We start from the raw sequence: 22,534 nt of genomic DNA on the forward strand, positions 1-22,534 counted from the left end.
TCATTATATTACATCTGCACTGCTTTATCACATTATCCTAATCCCAGGCTCAGGGCATCAGACCTGTAATATCTGATGAGCATTTGTCTTCTGTCTTATGTCAAATGACAGCAAGTGCTCAGTAGGAAAAAGATATGGTGAAACAGAAAAACCAAACTAAACCCAAGTGTGGAAAGTCCAGTTATTTAAAGTTTTCATTCATATAGGCCCAATCTGATTATGAAGCGAATTAAGTTGGTGCTCCCCAAAGGTCTATGCTGAGTAAGAGAGGGTGCACATTGGGGATCTTTAGATGAACTTATAATATAATAGTCTATCTGTAACCTATAGTAGTCTAGCCACTGAAAGGCCAGTGCTAGATGATGACTTTGGACTGGTTGTGACTGTCACTATAGACATGAACTGAAAAGTCATGTCACGGTGACCCCCGTCCTGACTAACACCCATTGTAAAGTAGCTGCTACATAACTGACAACATCTCCAACGAGCCATTTTCAGCAATAGTTTTCTATTGACACAACAGGGAACGGAGTGAGAAATTGCTCATTAAAGTTGCTTCATTTCAACTCATAGACACCAAGCGACTAGTGAGTAACTTCTTAATCAGTGTAAACAGGCAGTCGTTCGTCTTTGAGAGACTGCCTGTTCACAGTGAATAGAGACGGCCGGCCGGAAGAGATTTCCAGCACACTCCGCCTCCATTCACTGAACAACTATTGCTCCTATGTGAAAGCATTTACACTGTCCTGATCTGCAGCAGGTTTCACCCCTTCAATTTGAATTTGCCACCTTTGAAGTGAATGGGAGCTGAGCTGCAATACCAGACACAACCACCGGACAAGGGTAGCGCTGTGTTTAGAAAGAAAGCAGCCATGTTTTTCTAACCCTGGACAGCCCCTTTAATGACCAGGCCAAATCTGGCATGTGTCACTTTAACAGAGAATAACTCTGTAAAGGTTTTACACATCCAAGTAATCCTGACAGTGTTTTCTCGTCACACATTGTTCCTTATTTAGGTGGTAAAAGTAAACAGATACGATTTTTGTATATTTGTTAAAAATGCCAAGATTGAAAAAATTTTTTTTTTTTAAATGGTGGTTTTCCTCTTTTTTTTTTAAACTACCGTATGAAAAATACGTACAAATATATTGTACTAAGTAGTTAACACATATATATTTCCTCTTGTTTACTTTATTTTGGAAGCACATTTGAAAACATTTGTACGTTTCTGAGCAATTTAGGAGTTTTAGTAATTTAAAGGTAATTTTTAAAATTCTGACGATCGTTTTTAATTTTAATTTATACTTATTTTACAATTTTTTATTTATATCTATGGTAGTGATGATTAAATTAATTGATGTAAAAAATGTATGTTCAGGCATAGAGGAATTTGTGCGGATTTTCCACTGTGCAGCAGCTGACAGCAGAACTTAAAAATTACGTCCCTGCTGCACAGAGCCCAGGCAGTAGCGATGCACGTTTACTGAGGGTGGTCACAAATCGGTTAAGTAAAATGGGTTATAGAGGATTGGGGAAAAAATGACTACTCCCTTCCAGAAATAGAGCCAATTAGTGCCAATTAGTGTGGATTTTGTTGCAGAATGCGTTTTACTGAACATTTTGTGGAATTTCTTGTGTTTTATTCCGCAGGCTTTATCTACGGAATTACATCTTGCTTAGGATAGACATCCACAATAACAATTCCGCAAGACGTCCACACGATTTAATCTTGTGGTTTTGAAGTAAAGACGTGTATTCTAACAGCTGCGGAATTCAAGCCCCATAGTGACAACATTGTGACACAGAAATATCTGTACATCCTAATTTCGTCTGGTGGAAAAGGTCCTTTAGGGATGCTGGGGGTCCCAAACATAGTCAAAACAAAGACAAAAGTGAATTTGAAGCTAGTTTGCCAAGCCTACTGAAGTTGTCCAATTCATACAAAAAAATAAAATGATTTATTCATCTTTTACCTTTTAAAACAACTTAAAAAATATGAAATGAATACAATATGACATGCAAAAAATTCCCGTAACCAAAACGGATCACGGTGTGAATCAGTGACTGTCTTAATCCTTTCCCTACGGCCATTTAATTTGGTGATCATGATATCCCAACAAGTTGCTGTTTCTTCAAATTATTCTCAATTCATTGAAAAAAAAAAACAACAAAAAATAAGCTGACCTAAACCGCAATGCCCTGGACATTTCTATATACATTACACCATGTCAAGAAATAAAGACCTATCAGAAGCCTCACAAGCAGCCCTAGAAATAGGTTCTGTACAATTAATACCAACAAAAGGGGGAAACTTCCTCCTTAAAAAGCTCGACTTTTCTGTACATTAGATAGTGAGAAAATTGAAACCAATTAGGACCCAAAAACTAATCCTGGATGGGACTGATTGTACCAAACTGCATATAATGAGGACAAGGAACTGGTTCTATCCGGCCCTTCATGTTCTGCCCAAGGCTTTAATATTTTATTTAGCTCCTGATGATCACGTTTACGCAGCAAAAATTCTTTCTGATCTTTGGAAACTTAGAAAACTTTCAGGAAGACTGTGTAGCTCCGGCCTTGAAGTAGACCTACAGATAAAAACCTCATCCAGAAAAAAGCACCAACTAAAATCTGGAATCTTTAGAAACCTGTTCTTCCACACCACTAGGGGGAGCCATCAGAAACTCACAGAACAAAAACCATTCTTATGTAGGTGTATAAAGCATGGCAAAGAAAACGGAGAAGGTGCCGAACGATGTAGATCTGAGGAAGCAGAATAGTATTCTATGTGGTTCATGTAGGGGCAATTATTAGTATTAGGGCACATGTACACGGACTAAAAAAAAGTTGCCCCCATGTTTCTCGGGCACAGCTTGCATCGAACAGCACACGGACATGGTGTCTGATGTGCAAGGGATCACACATTTACAAGAGTGGGACATGCTGCGATTGTTTTTTTTACTGGGACTACCAGTCAGAGTAAAAAAAAGCCCATGTGCATACACCCAACTCAAATTAGTGGGACCAAATTCTTCAGTCCGAAAATCGAACGGCAAAACGTTTGTGTGCATGTACTACACTATTGGTGACCTATCCTTGGGACATCAATACTTGATTGGTGGGGTTCGTCACTCAGGATCCCCACCGATCAGCTGATTGAAGAGGCCGCAGTGCTTGGGCCTCTTCTCAGGCCAGTAATGTCACATTCATGAGTCACATGACCTTAGAGGAGCTCAGCCCTATTTTAGTGAATGGGATTGAGCTGAAATACCAGGCACAGCCACTATACAATGTACGGTGCTGCGCCTAGTATAGACTGAAGTGATATAGGTCATTACTAGTTCTTTGACGCTAAGGATGCCTGACAATCAACTGATTGAAGCGACAAAGTCGCTCGGATGAAGAAAGAGTAATATTTACCCCCCAAAAACCCCTTTAAATTCTACTCTGCTATTTTTAAGCGCATCCTTCTCCTATGTCATTAGTCTGCCAGAATAATGTACAATGTATGCAAAATGGGTTCATATCTTACATGGGTTTCATTACAAACGTGAAAGTATAGCTGTCTGCGCGGTTATCAGCAATTATCAATATCACAAAATCACGTTGTCGGGTCTCTGGGAAGTCTCCGAAACAGACATGGGTTGTATTTCCCTACAGTCAGTGTGGTAAGGGGGATGATATTTTAGTACTTGTGTCTTGCAGGAGGATAATCTAACCCTTCGCTAGGATTCCGAATGATTCTTATGTGAAAACAGACCGATTCTGATATCTTAGCAACTGCAGATAACACACTTTAAAAGTCGCTCTAAAGTTCGGTTCACATGAGCAGAATTGACTTTTGCGCCTGCGATATGGGTGCAAATCCCAGCGCAACTGTTGGTCTAATGCGTAGAACTAACCACATTGTAGATCCCTATGATGCTATTAGCTTGGGTCATTAGACCCATCATTGGATTGAGACTTGCAGCCATATTTTGCTCATGGGAAAATGTTCCAAGGGTGCCTTTACACGTTGCGGAAACGCTACAGATTTGTTTGAGATCCGCAGGTTAGAGTTACAGTAGAAAATCTGTAGTGTTTTTTTTTTTTTTAACTCTACGTGTGAACGGTATTTGCTTTAAACCCATTCACTTTGACAGTAAACTTTTCCACTGCGGATTTTCCCGCAACGCGTAAAGGCACTCTTCAAGGCATTTTCCAGGGAAATACTGTTGATGAGCGATCCTCAGGATGTCATCTATGGTTGATTCGCCACTTAGGACCCCAGTCGATCAGCTGACTGGGCATTTGCTGTCAGCCCCGCCACTGGGTATAGAGTGGAAGCTACTGCTCCGGACACCGTTTAGTGGCCGACACTTGTAACTGCAGGTGTAACTCTCATTGATTTTAATGAAGATTGCACCTATAATAACAAGCGCCGGCCACTACACAGGAGCTGACGCATAGGATAGCTCATCAATAGTATTTTCCTGGAAAACCCCTTTAATTTTGATGGCATTACCATTTAAACAAGATGCGGGAAAATTATACAAATATTAAAAACAAGTAGATATTAATTGTTTGAGGCTCTATAAGGTTGGTTTTTCCATGAAGGCCAGCATATCTCAGTACAGACCGCACAGCTGCCGTGATACCAGCTCGAAGTTAGTAACGATGTATGTGCACCTTTGTATTAAACACTATGCTTGTATCAAGGTCTACTTCTGAATAATACGTTTTTATGAATGGGCTGCGCAGTCTGCAACCAGGGCTACACGGCAACATGGAAATCGCATACAATGATTGCCAATGGTGTTGCTTTGTGACCTGCTGCGATTGTGTCACAGCAGTCGCAGAAGTCCAACTGGATTGACCTCTGGTCGCAGGAGACATTTTCACCACCGACATCAATGTGTCGCCGTGTTGCCCTAGCCTTACTCGTCTGTTAAATCCTTCCGATTTCTCTTTAGTCCTCCTCACAATCCTAGAAGAAATTAGTCCTTAAAATGTTGGCATCCGTTTTGCATTTCTGGGCCTATTTGCCATGGCTTCCATTTTTGGAAAATATAGTCAATATTGGTGACAGGAATTAAAAAAAAAAAAAGCACAGACAAAAATGCAAACAAAAAAAAATAAAAATCACCTTCCAAAAATGTTTTTGCATATCACTTCCGCCCCTCCTTTCCCCTCCCCCCCAGCCCTTACCCGCCCCAAAAAATTAACAAATAAAAAAACAGCCACACAGTCCTTTAAAAAAAAAAATAAAATAAAATGGTGTCAGGCAGCAAAATTGCAACTTCCCCATTGCAGTCTCTGTTTCGCATACGGTTCGCCGCTTATGTCCTGGTGCTGCGCTTTTTTTCTTGTATGTCACGCATTTAAATAAAAATTAAAAAAAAAATATTCTACGGTAAAAAAATGACAAAAAAAATCTTCTTATTAAAATAGAATTTGTTTTTATGCTTTGTTGGATTTTTTTTTTTTAGTTTTTAGAATTTTTTTTCCTTTTTTTTGTTCTTTTTCGATTTTTTTTTGTTGTTTTTATTGTATTTCTCAGTCGAGGTTTTGAAAGTCTGTTCTGGTTTTCGTTAGGTTTCTTGAGTTCTCTTTTTCTAGCTGCTTTGGTTCCTTGGAAGTTTTAAAGTTTATTGCAGTAAAAATGCTTCTTTGCAAAAGAAAGAAAGAAAAATATTTTTTTCTTCATTCATCCCCCCAGCGTGTTTATTTCTGTTTTTTTCCTTTTTTTTCAGTTATTCCCATTATTGAGTAAAGCCTCATGTTCAGCCCTGCAGCTCTCCATCCGGTTACTTCCTGGGCTGACTCGTATTCACGTGTGAACCTGAGGAAGAAATGAAACTATTTCAGTAGAAATCCAGAATGAAACCCTCAAGTGAGCAGAAACTGAAAGTACGTACAGAAATGTCCCCCACCGTTAATATAATGCTTTAGGCTTCAGTCAGAGGGGAGTATTTTCTGTCCGCGTTTTGTCCGTGTATTTCACGGGCAGCACATGGACCCATTGTAGGGTGAGGCTATTATAGGATGAGGTGCACATGGTCGCCTCTGAACAACTCCGCTTTGTTAGGAGGCTTTCTATGATCATAACCTGACCTCAAGGTAGGAAACCCAAGTTATAAGTGTTCAATTTCCCTACAGCGACCCTGCAGGTGGAATGAGATATTGCACAATTCTCAATAACATCAATGCCTGGGTAATATATAGACATTAGAGATAAGGGAGCGTACTTGCTAAGGCAAACTACTCGAGCGAGTAGTGCCTTATGCGAGTACCTGCCCGCTTGTCTCTAAAGATTCGGGTGCCGGCGGGGGAGAGCGGTGAGTTGTGGGAGTGAGCAGGGAGGAGCGGGGAGGAGAGAATGAGAGAGAGATCTCCCCCCCGTTCCTTCCCGCCGCCCCCCGCCTGCACCTTAATCTTTTGAGACGAGCGGGCAGGTACTCGCATAAGGCACTACTCGCTCGAGTAGTTTGCCTTAGCGAGTACGCTCGCTCATCTCTAATGGACATGCCAAGCCCTCCAGGGCAACATGCACTCTGTAAAACCTTGGCTTTATCAAGTCTGGCTTCTTATAAGAATAATATTATTATTATTTAGTATTTCTTTTTACCTCTTGGAGTCAGAAAAAATCAATTCGGGGCGTTCTTGTTTTTGGGTGCCCAGCATCTCCACTGGGTTGTCACTAGAGATGAGTGAACATACTCGTTTAGGGCGATTTCGCAATCGAGCACAGCTTTTTTCAAGTAACTGACTACTCGGGCGAAAAGATTCAGGGGGCGCCGAGGGGCGGCGTGGTGAAGCGGGGGGTAGCAGTGGGGAACAGGGGGGGTCTCTCTCTCTCCCCCCCACTCCCCTCTGCAACCCCCCGCTCACCCCCGGCGCCCCCCGAATCTTTTCGCCCGAGTAGTCAGTTACTCGAAAAAAGCGGTGCTCGATTGCGAAATCGCCCTAAACGAGTGCGCTCGCTCATCTCTAGTTGTCACCATGAGTTGGGGTAAGCAGTAGAATCTGTATACAATTTCTTATACTTTGCCATTCATTAGGTTGCCTTCACATCTGTGCTAAAATCAGTTCAGAGTTCCCGTTGCAGATACGGCACAAAATACCGGAAGAAATCACGCTGTATGTAGGGCTTTCTCTTCCGGTAAAATGTCGTGCAGCTGAGTGAAAACCGACCGGATCCCATTATGGTCAATTCAGTTCCGCCATAAGATGGATCCGTTCGGCCTCGAGGATTCCCCTATTTTGTTTAATATATATATTTTTTATTCGTTGCCTTCTGTTCCTTCTTTTTCTTTGCTTTTCTTGTACTATGGAAGTTTTTGCATTATTATTGATTTTGAGGATTTGTAGTTTTTTTTTTTATATGTATGCGGTATATATCCAAAAATGTCCATATTTAGTAACGCTGTTCTCTCTATACTTACCTTTAGATTGTTCCATCGTATGCTTATAAAGAGAGTGTTTTGCATAAGTGTACAGGCATTTTTATGTAGTTACCTGTGCAACGTCCCGTATTGTACTTTGCTACGGAAGATGTTGGCGCTATATAAATAAATACCAGTCGTAAAGCCGTACCTCTCGTGTACTTTTTTCTTTTCCCATGACTTAATATATAAAGGTCAAATACCTCCAGCGTCATCCCATTATCTTTTCGTATTGCATGCTTCAGGTGCGCAGCCAAATACAAAGGCGTAAAATAACACGGAAGAGGGTATAAAACCCAAAACAAGATCACTAACATCAATTTTTCGATTCTCGACGCTTATGGGGCCGACGGCTCCTCGTTCACCAGGGTCTGTAGATCACTGTCCGCTATGTCTATACCGCTCTTCCCTTTACCTCCTACTGGAAGCGTCACCACTTGGCATCTTTGTTCTTACCTGCACTTTATTTCACTGGTACGAATAAGCGGCGTGTTCTGTGGTGGTTTCCACGGCAACTTGTTGAGGCTGCCCGCTGCTCTCCTGAGCAAAACAAATTATTAGGAGCTGTCTGTCATGTAGCATGCCCTACTTCACCCATTAACACGGAAAACATTAATGATATTATTAGAGATGAGCGAGTATACTCGCTAAAGGCGATTGCTCGAGCGAGCATTGCCTTTAGCGAGTATCTTCCCGCTCGAGACGGAAGGTTCGGGTGCCGGCAGCGGGCAGGGAGCTGCGGGGGAGAGCGGGGCGGAACGGAGGGGAGATCTCTCTCTCCCTCTCTCCCCCCCCCGCTCCCTCCTGCTGACTGCCGCTACTCACCGCTCCCCCGCGCCGGCACCCGAACCTTCCGTCTCAAGCGGGGAGATACTCGCTAAAGGCAATGCTCGCTCGAGCAATTGCCTTTAGCGAGTATACTCGCTCATCTCTAGATATTATAGAAAAACAATTCAAAAGTACTGGAAAGAATTGGAATAAAGATCTTAAAAAAATCCAAAAAGGTCTTATGGATCACTGTAGGTACAATGGGACACTAGGTACTGTATGAACATAAGATATAAGACACGCTGATAACTCTATCATAGCATCCTACACATGCTCGTTCCTCACCTCTATGGAGACAGTAGAAGGCACGGACGGGTACTGGGGGATATAAGCCCCCTGCATAGCGGCTGCAGCTGGCATATACTAGAAGAAAAAGTGAAAGTGAAAAGTTATTAGGATTTAGATTACGCAGCTTTGGTTTATAAACTCGATAAACTAGATTTAGGAACTTGTTACTTCACTTAAATGGTCACTAACTTTTCACACAACTTGTGCTTATATGACAGCCAATGTGATCACTATATACTTTATTTACCTAAAATTTATGCTGAAAAATCCATTTAAAGTGCTGACCACTAGGAGTCTCCCTTCCAAATGACTGATAGGAACACATGTGGGAAAGGGGATGAGTTACCACTCTCATTGAAATGTATGGAAAGCAGAGGGAAAAAGGAGGAAAGGACAGACTCACACAGACACTGATGTAAGTTAATAGTAAGCTGCTGTTCACTGTGTTTTACAGAAGTCATACCTCTACTGTTCACTCTTGTTGAACACTGCAGTACAACCTACTTTTATGTTTGTGTGTGTGCATTCTAGACATTTAGAGACCAGAATCTATAGTTCCCTATGTACAGTCAATAGAACACAGCACACACAGCCAGACTTTTCCCACTAGTTCTGAGAGGACTGAGAATCAGATATACACAAAGCAGAGGGGAAGATGGGGAAAAATACAGGATACATGTCATAATAGCCAGAAAGTGTTATCCCTTGTGTACACACACACATGGCAGTTTATTCTGTAAAGTCATCTGAAAAGTTAGGTATGCTTTAATAGGAATTCCTTACCGCTCCCGTGCTCCCCAGTGACAAGTGTCCCAGCTGCTGAGTCAGAGGTCCCATCATGGAAGCAGGCTGGATGGAGATAGCATGGTCCATAGTGGGAGTGAGGACAGTTCCCTAGAAACCATAATTAAGGTTTAATGCATGTAGTGCACAAAACCAAAAAGTCTTGTAATCTTACCTCTACACTCAAGATCAGTGACTGTCACCCCCGTAAACTTTACATTTTATAGAATCCTCATTTGAAGGCAGTTGGGATAGCAAATGATCCAGATTAAAAGGGTATTTCCTCCTTTTATTGTTATGATGCATCGCTAGGTTATGCCGTGACATTAGGATCAGTGGTAGTCCGACCTCTGGGACCCCCTGTTCATTCCAAGAATGAAGAGAACAAAGTCCCTTCTTTTTGTTCTTGCACAGCTGCATTCAAGTTAACCTCTGTGGCACCTTTAATACATAGGACTATGCTTCACTTTGTCTTTACACTTCCTTCCTACACCAGCTGTAGGTCGGCAAGGAAAAACAGTACTTTCCAAGAGCTGCATCAAAAGGCATCTCACTAACCCAACCGAAAAGAACCCTATTCTGTACTAATGAGGAGCAAGAACTCTAAATCAACAGTGATGGGTGTTTGTAGTTGGGCGGATATCCTTAGTTATGTTCTTAGGCTCTTTAAAAGGGTTATACCAGAATTAACTATTGGCACCTATACACAGGAGTGATCGGTGAGGGTCATATAACTGATATCTCCCCCCCGATCCCGCGCATGTGGGACCTGTGTTCCTGCCTTCTCAGCACTATGGGGTTGATTCTCCTACTCGCACTGATGGCAGACCGAATGGGGAGCGATGGCTGCACATGCGCGATCGCTGCTCCATTCATTTCACTGGAGCTGATGGAAATAGCCAAGTTCCCCTTACTCAGCTATCTTCGGCAGTCCCATTGAAAATGAATAGAGTGACACCGCACGTGTACAACCACTACTACATTCAATCTTGCCCTCACTGTAGGGGGGGGGCAGCTAGCCTGCGGTGAGGAAAAAGGGGAAATGTGACCCTCAGTCTCGGGATAGGTGGGCGTCTTAGACATGAGACTTCTACTGATTAGACGTTTATGGCATATGCTATAGATACATGATTAAAGTTAATTCTAGTACAACCCCTATACAGTAACTTACAGGGTAACTACCTATAGGTGGCACCAGAGAGACATATATCGTCTTTCAGGAGGAGCTAATTTGATTACTTTTTTCCCAGGGAGCATTGCCTGAAAGAATCCCTATACAAGCTGGATCTTCCCAAGGGGAGTCAGAACCTTCCAAAAGCTTTAGGCCCACACTAGGCTAGGATTCCTAGTATAAACTCCATTGACATAACATTTGTCGTAGTAGAGCAAAGTCAGAATTCAGAAGTCGCTGCTTTGGTATCAGACATGAGAAGCGAAAATTTACTTACTGCAGGCTGCATGAGGTAAGACTGATGATGCATCCAGGAAGGATTGTGAACCTACAAATAAGCCAATACAAAGTCTATAAGTCTTGTTAACATCTCTAGATGTTCTACAGGTTGTAGTCAAGAAGATTGATCCAGTGCTATATCGCAATACTAGTGTTCTGTAATGAAATAACACTAAGGTACTTGAATAGGAAGGTATGGATGGACAAAGACTCTATAGGCTCCAACGACGGCCCCATACTTGTATCGTAGTAGGAGACGGAAACATTGAGTACGCTTTCGTTACTTCAGTCATAGCAACAGTCTCAAGGGACTTCGAGAGATGTGGAAACTCACGTTACTCTTCAACTTTGCAATTGGGTTTTATTCTCCATCTCTTACAGGGGCCACAACACAAAATTGAAAGCCATGTTCTGGAGCTAGTGCTATACCATCGTAGGTCAGGAGAGGTAACATCTCTCCTTAGGGAGAGCACCAAGAAGGTGAGTGAGGAGACTTATAAGGCCATTCATGCTCCTCTGGGTAATATGCAAATAAGGAAGATGGAACAAAACCTCTGCTTGACCCTTTATACATGTCTGTAGAGCAATGATTGGGAATTTAAAACCAAGCCAGAATCTACACACAGACAGCTGTTTCAGGGTTTTTACCCCTCATCAGTGTGCAGTAGGATCCTAGCTTGGCTAGTGAGAGTCCTATGACGTGGGTTGGGAGCGGTAACATCTCTCCTTAGGGAGAGCTCCAAGAAGGTGAGTGAGGAGACTTATAAGGCCATCCATGCTCCACTGGGTAATATGCAAATAACGTAGAAGGAGCAATACCTCTGCAGTGCCACCATCATGTAGCGCGGCGTTTCCCAAACTGTGCCCCATGGAGCCCTTGGGGCTCCGTGAGCGGCAGTCAGTGGCTCCGACCGAGGGTCTAGGTCCCCGCTCTGCTCACCATGTAGCAGTGTTTGGACAGGCTCTAGTGAAGAATAGGACGTGCGATAGTATATCAAAGCGGATCACGTAAGCCGGCTCCAGTCATGTGATCAGCGTTGCTATGCCACTGCAAGTCCTGTTTGACATTTCCTGTCCGGACACTGCTGCAGTGCTGAGTAGAGCGGGGACCAATGGCGGGGGTGGCAATGGGGAACCCTATTGCTACTGGGGCTGCAAAAGGGGTCAGCTATTACTACTGGAGATGCAATAGGGGTCAGCTATTACTACTGGAGATGCAATAGGGGTCAGCTATTACTACTGGGGCAGCAATAAGGGTCAGCTATTACTACTGGGGCAGCAATAAGGGTCAGCTATTACTACTGGGGACGCAATAGGGGTCAGCTATTACTACTGGGGACGCAATAGGGGTCAGCTATTACTACTGGGGCAGCAATAGGGGTCAGCTATTACTACTGGGGGGGCAACAGGGGTTAGCTATTACTACTGGGGACGCAATAGGGGTCAGCTATTACTACTGGGGACGCAATAGGGGTCAGCTATTACTACTGGGGACACAATAGGGGTCAGCTATTACTACTAGAGATGCAATAGGGGTCAGCTATTACTACTGGGGCAGCAATAGGGGTCAGCTATTACTACTGGGGACACAATAGGGGTCAGCTATTACTACTGGGGCAGCAATAGGGGTCAGCTATTACTACTGGGGACACAATAGGGGTCAGCTATTACTACTAGACATGCAATAGGGGTCAGCTATTACTACTGGGGACGCAATAGGGGTCAGCTACTACTACTGGGGACACAATAGGGGTCAGCTATTACTACTGGGGCAGCAATAGGGGTCAGCTATTACTACTAGAGATGCAATAGGGGTCAGCTATTACTACTTTGGCAGCAATAAGGGTAAGCTATTACTACTGGGGACGCAATAGGGGTCAGCTATTACTACTGGGGACGCAATAGGAGTCAGCTATTACTACTGGAGATGCAATAGGGGTCAGCTATTACTACTTTGGCAGCAATAAGGGTCAGCTATTACTACTGGGGACGCAATAGGGGTCAGCTATTACTACTGGGGACGCAATAGGGGTTAGCTATTACTACTGGGGCAGCAATAGAGGTCAGCTATTACTACTGGGGCAGCAACAGGGGTCAGCTATTACTACTGGGGCAGCAATAAGGGTCAGCTATTACTACTAGGGACGCAATAGGGGTCAGCTATTACTACTGGGGATGCAATAAGGGCCGCTATTGCTTCTGGGACCATAATAGGGCACGCGATTACAACTGGGGCCACCATTATGGGGTCCCTATTACTACAAAGGCTGGATTTGCTACAGAATTTACAGTAGCTGTAGCAGCAAAGTAGAAGAGATTTTGAAAATCTCATCCATACTCTGCACAAAACCCATGTGGATATTGACATGCGGTACAGGATTTAATTCCACAAGATGTTAACTTTAAATATAATGTATATCAATAGCCCATCCAGCGCTCCAGCGGTCATCCCTGTTTTTTTTGTTTTTTTTTAAACGGCCCTGTACTTTTTATAACAAAATAATATCTTGCGATAAGCCACACCCCTAATCCCTCCCCTGACCACACCCTCTGCCCCACTTTGAGGCTCCACCAGGAACTTTTGCTTCAAAAAGGGCTCCATTGCTGAAAAAGTTTTGGAACCACTGGTGTAGCACATCCATCATCCATGTCTTCCTCTTCAAGTATGCTACTGGTATTTTAATATAGGACACCAGTATTGAGATATAGTGCTGGATGGGTTTTTGACAATACCCTGTGAAGCATGAGGCTAACCATTCATCTTAACTCCTACCTGATAAGAAGAAACAGGTGATGGCAGGTATGGGGAGAGGGCTGCCTGAGCGATCACCCGATTTGGGGCAATACTGTATGGGGTGGTGTAAAACCTGAAATATAAAAAAATATTGGAATACCTAAAAAAAATAGACTAGCAGTAAGGCTGATAACATCATTTTAAATCAAGAAGGTTTTATTTCTACACAATGGTCTTCGGATCTAGCGACAACTATAAGAGATTCGCAGCAAGATGATTGTCCACCAGAACTAAGTTCTAAGTTCCTGCAGACTGGCCATGATTGCTCATGTCACCTGGAATAAGGTGGACATGATGGACTGTAGTACAATCACAAAGACAGTGAGAACTGCTCCAACTGTACAATATTGTTATCTTACCCATTCTGCAGAGCAGTCGTAGGATCATATGGGAAAGTCATTCCACCCTTATGAATGAAGAGAGAATATGGAAGAACCATAAGAATTGGTCATAAAATGATCGATAGAAAACTGAAATCTTGTCTCAAATTACCGTCTCTCCCTCTCGTGGCCAGCCACGTCCATTCTGAATGTACTTCCCCTGGGTTTGCCTCTTTTTTTGACCTCCATCAGCAAACTTGCAAAGTAGGGGCTCCTGGGGTGCTGACAAGGGGTGACACAAAAATTGTAATAACAGACATAAATTGGTGGACTCAAATACAACAGGGTTGTAGCTAAAGGCTCATGGGCCTGGGAACAACAGTTTTATCTTGGGGCCCCCAACTTCTCTTAACCCCTTAACGCAGAGGTGTAACTTGAAGCTCCTGGGCCCCAATGCAAAACCTGTAACAGACCCCCAACTATAATGCTTTATTCACAGTATTGGGTTCTCTATATGGAGAAGAGAGGCCTTATGGGCCCCCTAAGGCTCCTGGGCCCGGGTGCAACCGTATCCTCTGTGTCCCCTATAGTAACACCAGTCATGAGACATATATTCAATGGAGTTACTAAAAGCAACCATCTTCTGGATGGGGGACGCTACTAGTATAGGCTTCAGTTACTAGGTCAATGTCTTCGAAACCCATCTGAGGTGGTAAATCATGTTAAATCATAAAGTTTGGCACATATCTGGGATCATGTGCTGTCCGTGTTCATTGATTATAGGCTAGGGTGCTACGTAGATTGACATTTTTTTTTACTGATGGTCCGTGTGAAAGAACTCATCTCATGTCCTGTTCCTATCCGTATTGTGGATGGGAAATAAGGCACGCTAATGTATGTCTGTGCGCTCTGTCTGTTGCTGTCTGATGTGAATTTGGCTCGAGCCTCTCGGGCGCAACGCGAACACATGGTAATTCTGCACCTGGCCTTTAAACTTGAATGCAAGTACCTACCTGGGACACCAGGTGGCGCTTTCATGTATTTGCCATTGAAGTGAGAAATCACAGCTTCACATTTCTCTGTAGACTCCATCCTGTAAAAAATCCACAATTTTAGTTATTTAAGCAAACAGACCTGAGGCTGAGCTTCAGGTAACTTTGTATTATCATATGTTGACAAGACTAATGCCTGTAGATTGCTTGTGTAGCTTATATATTGAAAATAATACATTAAAGGGAACCCGTCGTGACTTCTGGGCCTCAAAAACTACATTATGGGGAATGGGGAGTCCGGGGGGAAGTGTTTGATACCAGGTGGTTCCGTTCCAGCAATGTGTCCCTGCAGAGTTGCACTTATCTCTATGGGAGAGATTGCATACAGAGCTTGCTGATAAGAGTCTTCCTGTCTTAGCGCTGGAATGGGGTGCCCAGTGAGTATCAAACACTGCCCCCCCCCCCCTGTTCCCTGACCTTTAAGCCCTGTAAGGCTCAAAAGTTATGACAAGTTCCCTTTAAACTAGTTTGTATTCTTACCTTGCAAAACCGACCCCTCGGCTGGTCCCATTAGCATCCCTCAGGATACGGGTGGATATGACCTGCCCGAAAGGTTTCAGGAGTGATTCCAGCTCCTGTTCATCCATGCTGACTGGTAAGTTGGAGATATACAGGTTAGTTGGATCTTGTTCCTGTTGCTGTAAATAAAAAGCAAGAAGAGATGCTACAGTAAGTAAAAAAGAAAAGGGTTAATTATATATTTCCAGTGCAAGTAAGTGCTTAAAAGGGGTTTTCCTAGGAAATAAAGTTATCCCTATCTAGAAGATAGGGAGGACTATTTGACTGGTGGTGGGTGCCTGCGACTCCAACGGATTAGGAGCATGGGGGTCTTGAAGAGATCCAAATGGATTGGTGATGCAGTCTACCATGGAGATAGTTGAGTACATGTGCTTGGCAATTTCTGGAAGTCCCATTGACATGTATGACTCCTGATCCAATCATTCAGGGACCTGTGTTCTCATGGTCAGCGATCAGACCCCTATCAATCAGATAGTTATCCTCTATTCTATGAACAAGGAATAACTTCATTTAGTAGGACAACCCTTTTAACCCTTTCCAATCCACTGTCTGACGTCTAAAGACATTATGATTTAAGGCTGTACAGCTCCGATGTTGGAAGATGCCAGGGTTCTCTTACTGTATATTGCCAGCCTCTCTGCTGTCGGAGTCTATCCAACATGCCACCTGCAGTACTGGCTTTAGCCAGCATATAGCGCCGTTGTATAACGGCAGAAAAAGAGTAAGCCCCCTAGGAAAACCAGGATACAAATTGGATTGCAAAGGGTTAACAATGGACAAGACAACCTTCTATTCCTCTTTGCCTAATTCTTATCAATGGGGCTTCAATTTCAACCCCCCTATCCACAGACAAGTCATTCTGGGGGCCTTTTACACTGAATGATTAGCGTTTAGATTCTCGCAGAATTGTGGCAATCTGAACTATAATCGCTTAGTGTAAGCGCCTACACGATCTGAACGATGAATGATAATTTATTCGCCATTTGGATCATGCAAGCATAAAAATCAAATGATGAATGGCCTGCGTTAACTGCCTGTTTAATGTGAATGGAGGCGGCGGGTGGAACGATCCCCTGTCTGTTCTGTCTCCATTCACTGAGCGATGATTGATCCTGTATGAAAGCACATGAGCGATTATTGCTGGGATGGCTTCGAATGCTTCTGTGCCTGACAATCGTCTGGTTTAAAAGGGTCCTAAGTGTTATTGGTTCTGCCATATTTATATCTTTGGCAGTATCGTTCAACATTGGGGGAAATTTACTACGACTGGCGTTTCCAACACCGGTCTCAGTATACGTTCTCCCAGCACATAGTGAAGCTAATATATGAAGTGACGCACACCACTTCATGTATTAGGCACATCTCGGCACCTCCATATAAATGTACACCAGGTCTGAGCAGAATTCTGGCATAATTTATACCAGTTTCTGGTGCAAATTATATATAAATCTGTTGGTCCGGGACGGCCATGCCCCCTCCTGGCGAGCAACACCCCTCTTCTGTGAAAAAGTGACAAGTAACAAGAAAAGTCACAAATTTTGCTGCAAGTGGGGATTGCAACAAAATTTGCAACTTCTTAACACAAGAATTCTGGCGTACAAGCAGGCGTAAATTCCTACCAAGTGTCTTCATGGTCCAAGAGATGTCAGCCAAAAACCATTGACTATCTCCTCTGACCTCCTCATAAACATACAATTCAATAGGAAGAGGTAGCTAAGCGGCTCCCAGATCCTTCTGACAGCCGCTTATCTCCCCACACAACAAGGATGGAGTATGTTGAAATTCATTATGCATGATCGTCAATTTTCTCCGACATCTGCCATTATGGAACAGCCTGGAAGCCGCTATACACATGAGACTGTCATTCTGCTAACATTAATCTAATGTGTACAGGCAGATGAACAGAAGTTAGAGCCCCTATTATTATCATGTAGGAAGCTGATTCAATTTCCATCTATATATTGAACTTCCCCGAAGCTCTTCTCTTTCCAAAGGCGCATAGGAGCACCAACCAGTGCCAAAAATATATGGTGAGCACTAATAATTTACAGCATCTCTTACACGTTTCTTTTCTCTGATAAGACATATATTGCATTTCAAGTGCATTAGTAAAATAAATATATATTTACAGCAACAGGGTTATTAAATTAGAGAGCGCTGGCTGCCACCGACAGTCTCCGTGGGAACAGACACCTTGGGGTTATGACAATTGTCACATATGCTGTCACTTAAGCTTCCTTCTTGTTCTCTTATTTTATTGCAGTTCTTTTGCAAGACATTTTGTATTTTGCATGTTATGCACTATCCTACTAAAAGTATTTGCACCCCACCTATCAGTAGAATGCGTTGTGTCTTGTTAGCATGTCATGTGTCCTATACCATGCTACAAAAGATACAGAAGCCTAGAGGTGTCAGCGATAGTTTCTGACGGGAATTGCACGCTATTGGATATACGGGTTAGGCCACTGCACACAAGTTTTCCATCACAAAGCACAATCCCGTCTACAATGGTGGACAGTTGAGCAATGGAAGAACATTCTATGGAGTGACGAAGGCACCTGGGTGTGGAGGACGCTTGGGGAATGCCTTGTGCCTGAGTATGTTGTGCCAACAGTTTTGTATGGCTGCACTGGACAGTAGGCCGGACGATCATGTGATGGATGGGTGTCCCAAACGGCGGACCCCTATCCATCAACTTCTGATGGCCTATCGAGAAGATAGGTCATCAGTGAAAAAGTGGGCAGAAAACCCCTCTAGGTACAATCTAAGTTCCGTTATGGCCTGGGGATGTTTTACGTGGCCTGGTCTCATCCGTTGGTGGTAGTGGCAAGAACCATGAATACAGAGTTGTTCCCTTAGCATTCTAGACAATAATGTGCTGCTGACATTGTGGTAATACCCTGGGATTGGTCAGCAATACTTCCAACAACACAACGTGCCTTGTCACAAATCCAATGCTGTTTTACGCTGGTTTGAGGATATGAATGTTCTACAATTGGACTGGCTGCACAAAGTCTCGACCTGAGCCCTACTGAACATATTTGGGAAGAACTGGAAGTCAGGTCAGGAAACATGAAGACCATCTATCTTCTTTGAAAGAACTCACCAGACCTTTGCAGGATGAATTGAGGGAAATAACAAGTGAAGTGTATCATATGATTGTATAAGGTATACCATTGAGAGTATCTAATGTCATTAGGACCAAAGGAGCCCCACTAAGTGTCAACTTATGTGAATAAATACTACTTTTGATATTTGGATCTGGGGATAGTCGACAAATCTCCAGAATGCCCCAGTTAACCCTCCATACCCCAAACCCCAATTCCTGCATTAGTTCTGTAGATGAATGTCTACATGGGGGACCCAGTTCTGTTTGGACTGTGGTGCATTTGCAGTTCTGCAGCTCATCTGCAGGTGACCCTGCTGCGCTCCCCGCTATTTTCAGAAGTAACAAATGGGGAGATGGAACAATACTATTGGGAGGTAGCATTCCTTCAAGTCAATGTCCAACTTTTTGACAAGCCTTGTAACAAAGACTTGGAATATTACCGTTTTCATACCTGTGCTTTCACAGGAGCAACAGTTTTGACCAGCACTGTGAATGAGCTATTGGGATATGCTGCTGAAGATATATCCTGATGTAGATAGAGCATTGGGTGGGGTATACTATCAAAACTATATCCTGAGGTACATGGTGTATTGAGGTACATTGTTGAGGATATATTCTGAGGTACATGGGGTATTGGGGTATAATGTTGAGATTATATCCTGAGGTAGATGAGGTATTGGGGTTTACGTTTGAGGTAATATCTTGCGGTTGATGAACTTAAGAACATGATGTTAATGTTCTACAAAAGTTCTGGCAAATAAAGTTTTGGATAATAAAATTAAAGACAATGGCCAACATTTATTAAAGGGGTTTTCCAAGTACATTGGTGCCAGTGGGGGTTATTGGCGGCAGTGGGTGCAGAGTACCAAAAAAATAAACCTAGTACTCACCTCACGCTGTAGCGATGCTCCCCAACTGAGCTCTCCCGATCCTCCGGTCCTCTCTTGACAAGTGCTACAGCGATCACATGGGTTGTTAACACACTTGACAGCTGCAGCCAATAGAAGACCCAATGGGGATGTTACTGCCTCGGGCTTCTACATAAGAAGCCCATGTGACAGATTTAAGGGACGTCACTAGGCCTTCTGGTCGCATGATTTCACTAGTCAGATGCAGTGGTGTTGGTTCTACAAAATGGCCTTCCTGCACCATGGTGAGTATATTTATTTTACATAGTTTTGGGCACAGGGAGCCCCAAACTATATAAAATAACTAACTTGGAAAACTTTTTTAAAACAGGCAGATCTTATGCCAATCTAAGTAAATGAGTTAGTTGGAGTGATCTGCACAAAATTTACGAAAAAGTGCGCACCTCTTAATAAATTTGGCATATTTAGGAATATTTAATGGTCAGAAAATCAAATCTATACCTAGTAAGAGCTAAACGCTCACTTTTCCTGCCCCATTTTTTAATTACCAAGAAAATTCTCATTTTGGGGGGGGGCAAATAAAGAGCTCATTATGTTTTGAAATTTTTTTTAATTGCCACAGTTTACGCCATATACTGACTTAATAAATGAGGGCCGTTGCCTTATCAATTAGGGCATTAGGGCATATGGAGGTCATATGTGAAATTTATGGCCTTGAGTTAACAGGAACCAGACCTGCAACCATCAGCTGATCACAGGGGGCTCTGTTATTGGAGAAGGGGGCTATTTAATGGGTTATCTTCAGGAAATAACTTCTAGAAGATCCCTAGAATTTTGACAAGCTGGCGGAGCAGGATGTTTCCAATGCATACAGTCTTAATAATGGTAATACTTTGAAGATATCTTTACGTGGAACAACTATTCTTTAGATAGCCGCTCAGGAAAGTCGTTACATCTTCTTACAAAAACCCATCTTCTTATAAAAGCTAATTGATTAGTTTGACAAGGTCCGTGTCTCATAAACTCATGCTGATATTGAGTTATACATTCTTGTATGACTCACCTTTGCCATTTGAGCTTGTACCCCAGTGGCCTTCAGAGCGGTAACAGCCTTTTGGGCAGCGCCAGGACTATCAAAATCCACAAACCCATATCCTATAGATAAAGAAAATAGACATAAATGTTCATATTTCCACTGTACTGAAAAACATACAAACATCATCCTCTACTCGCCTGCCCTCAGAATCAGGCAGTAGTGCAACAGGAGTTCTGTCTAAATGCACAATTATGAAGTCATTAACTTCTGTAGGGACTACACAAGGTATAGTCCGCGAGATCTGTGACAAGTGGTAATGGTGGATGCCAACTGTATATGGACTTTGCAACTGAATTAGAACAGCAGTGATGCTCTGGTGAAGGCTAAACTCTCTTGCTCTTCTGAGATTTGCGCAAATACGTCTCACCAACCGTGCCGGCTAAGACTTATCTCTTTTTCTGCCTTTACATGGAGTGCCCGGTAGAGGATACAACTGGGCAAGTAAGCACTGTTCTATGACCTTGGTGGCACTGCTCTGATTGTTACAAGTCTGGCTCAGTATGGCTGCCATTGTTCCGGGCTCATCGTGACCGATACTCTGCCGGTTCGCTGTTATAGACTATGATATCTTAAGGCACCTTTACATAGGACAGGCTTTGGAGCACAACGGTTATCCCATGGACGATCGTTCCTGTGCTTTCACAGGCGCAACAGCTTGAATGCAGGCTGATTGGGTCGGAGATCTCTTCTGGTTGCTCGTCTCCATTCACTGTAAACCAGCAGAGATTGAATGACTCCTGTTCACACTGAGCAAGAACAAAGTGCCTTCATAAGGGTGACTGTTTTGTCTGCTGATAACATCTCTGTCACAGGTTTTTCACTGGTGTTTTTTATTATCATATTATAGCTTTTTCAGGCTTCTTATTCCTGTAGTGGAGTCTGCACAACGCCAAACTTAGCATAGACCCAAAAAATGTACACAAAAAAAAGAAGGAAAGTTCCTCCCCAAAAATAAATCAGTGTTAGGTCTAAGGGCTCAGTCGCACGGGCGTTTTTCCGCACGTAAAACAAGATCGCGCTAGATAGAACCAATGCTTTTCAATGGCAGCGGTCACATGTGCGAATTTTACATGCGGAGAAACGCCTGTGGTAAAAATTATAGGACACCAGTTCGTAAACGAACTGCTGAGAGCTGCCTGTGATTGGTCCCTGTGCTCAGCCAATCAGAGGCAGCCTTTTCAGCAGGCAGGGATTTTAAATTCCCGCCTGATGAAAGCTCTTCATAGCAGTTCAGGAGAAGACCCGGCTAGACGCGGCTGAGTCCTGGCAGCTGCAGAGATGTGAGTATAGATTTTTTTAAAATTTTTTACACATTTTTGGGATGCTTTTCAGTGACAAAGGGACTCCCTGTGGAACTGTGAAACCCCTGGATGTGGCAGCATCCAGGGGTTTTACACCTAAGGAATCCCCAGCGGCAGCTGTCACGGCCGCAGCAGGGGATAGTAGGCAGCGCAGTTTTTAAGCGGAAAAACGCTGGTAGGTGCGGTTTTTGTTGCGTACCACCTGCTTCAGTCACGCAAATTTTTGAACGCATCAATTATGCTCACAAAAATTTGCGTGTCAAAATGCCTCCATGACTGAGCCCTTAGGGTGGATTCACACAAACGTACTTGCGGAGACTGAAAAAGTCACCAGTATAGGGCGACCAAGTGATGCCTTCGATTTCAATAGATTCGTACAGACGGCAATTTTTTTTCCGCTCAAGGACAGGTCTTGCCCTATTTTCGTCTGTGCTACGCAGAAAGCTGCCATAGAGGGCCCTTAGGGCCCTTTTACATGCGACATCCTATCAGCTACAGATGACTAACAGTTCGTCCCACCGATGATCGTCCTGTGCTTTTATACGGAACGAACGTCGCTCAGTAAACGGAGGCGGAGCGGAGATCATTCCCACCTCCATTTACAATAAACAGGCAGAAACTGAACGACGAATGGGAAGCCAACAAAGTCTCGTTCAGTTGGAACAAGTATTTACACGGAACGATAATCTGGGATCTGAACA

At 43.3% G+C, this 22,534-nt stretch overlaps 1 protein-coding gene across 5 annotated transcripts in view; it reads right to left on the minus strand.

Annotated features, from left to right (window-relative positions):
- Positions 1 to 5,194: 5,194 nt before the first annotated feature.
- The window catches only part of RBMS2 (RNA binding motif single stranded interacting protein 2), a 124,239-nt gene continuing 106,899 nt past the window's right edge, over positions 5,195 to 22,534 (minus strand). For 4 of the 5 annotated variants that reach the window (XM_066594042.1, XM_066594043.1, XM_066594045.1 and 1 more), the window contains exons 4-14: positions 20,500 to 20,591; positions 15,420 to 15,577; positions 14,901 to 14,980; positions 14,060 to 14,169; positions 13,927 to 13,973; positions 13,547 to 13,640; positions 10,772 to 10,822; positions 9,324 to 9,434; positions 8,538 to 8,615; positions 7,881 to 7,964; positions 5,195 to 5,821 (exon numbers count right to left, since the gene is read on the minus strand). In XM_066594042.1, coding sequence (XP_066450139.1) covers positions 7,893 to 7,964; positions 8,538 to 8,615; positions 9,324 to 9,434; positions 10,772 to 10,822; positions 13,547 to 13,640; positions 13,927 to 13,973; positions 14,060 to 14,169; positions 14,901 to 14,980; positions 15,420 to 15,577; positions 20,500 to 20,591 — 893 coding nt within the window. In that variant the 3' untranslated portion in view covers positions 5,195 to 5,821; positions 7,881 to 7,892. The remainder of the gene's footprint in view (positions 5,822 to 7,880; positions 7,965 to 8,537; positions 8,616 to 9,323; positions 9,435 to 10,771; positions 10,823 to 13,546; positions 13,641 to 13,926; positions 13,974 to 14,059; positions 14,170 to 14,900; positions 14,981 to 15,419; positions 15,578 to 20,499; positions 20,592 to 22,534) is intronic. The other variant, XM_066594044.1, reaches the window with a different exon arrangement.

This window comes from Eleutherodactylus coqui, chromosome 1 (genome assembly GCF_035609145.1).
Source record: "Eleutherodactylus coqui strain aEleCoq1 chromosome 1, aEleCoq1.hap1, whole genome shotgun sequence".
NCBI lineage: Eukaryota > Metazoa > Chordata > Amphibia > Anura > Eleutherodactylidae > Eleutherodactylus > Eleutherodactylus coqui.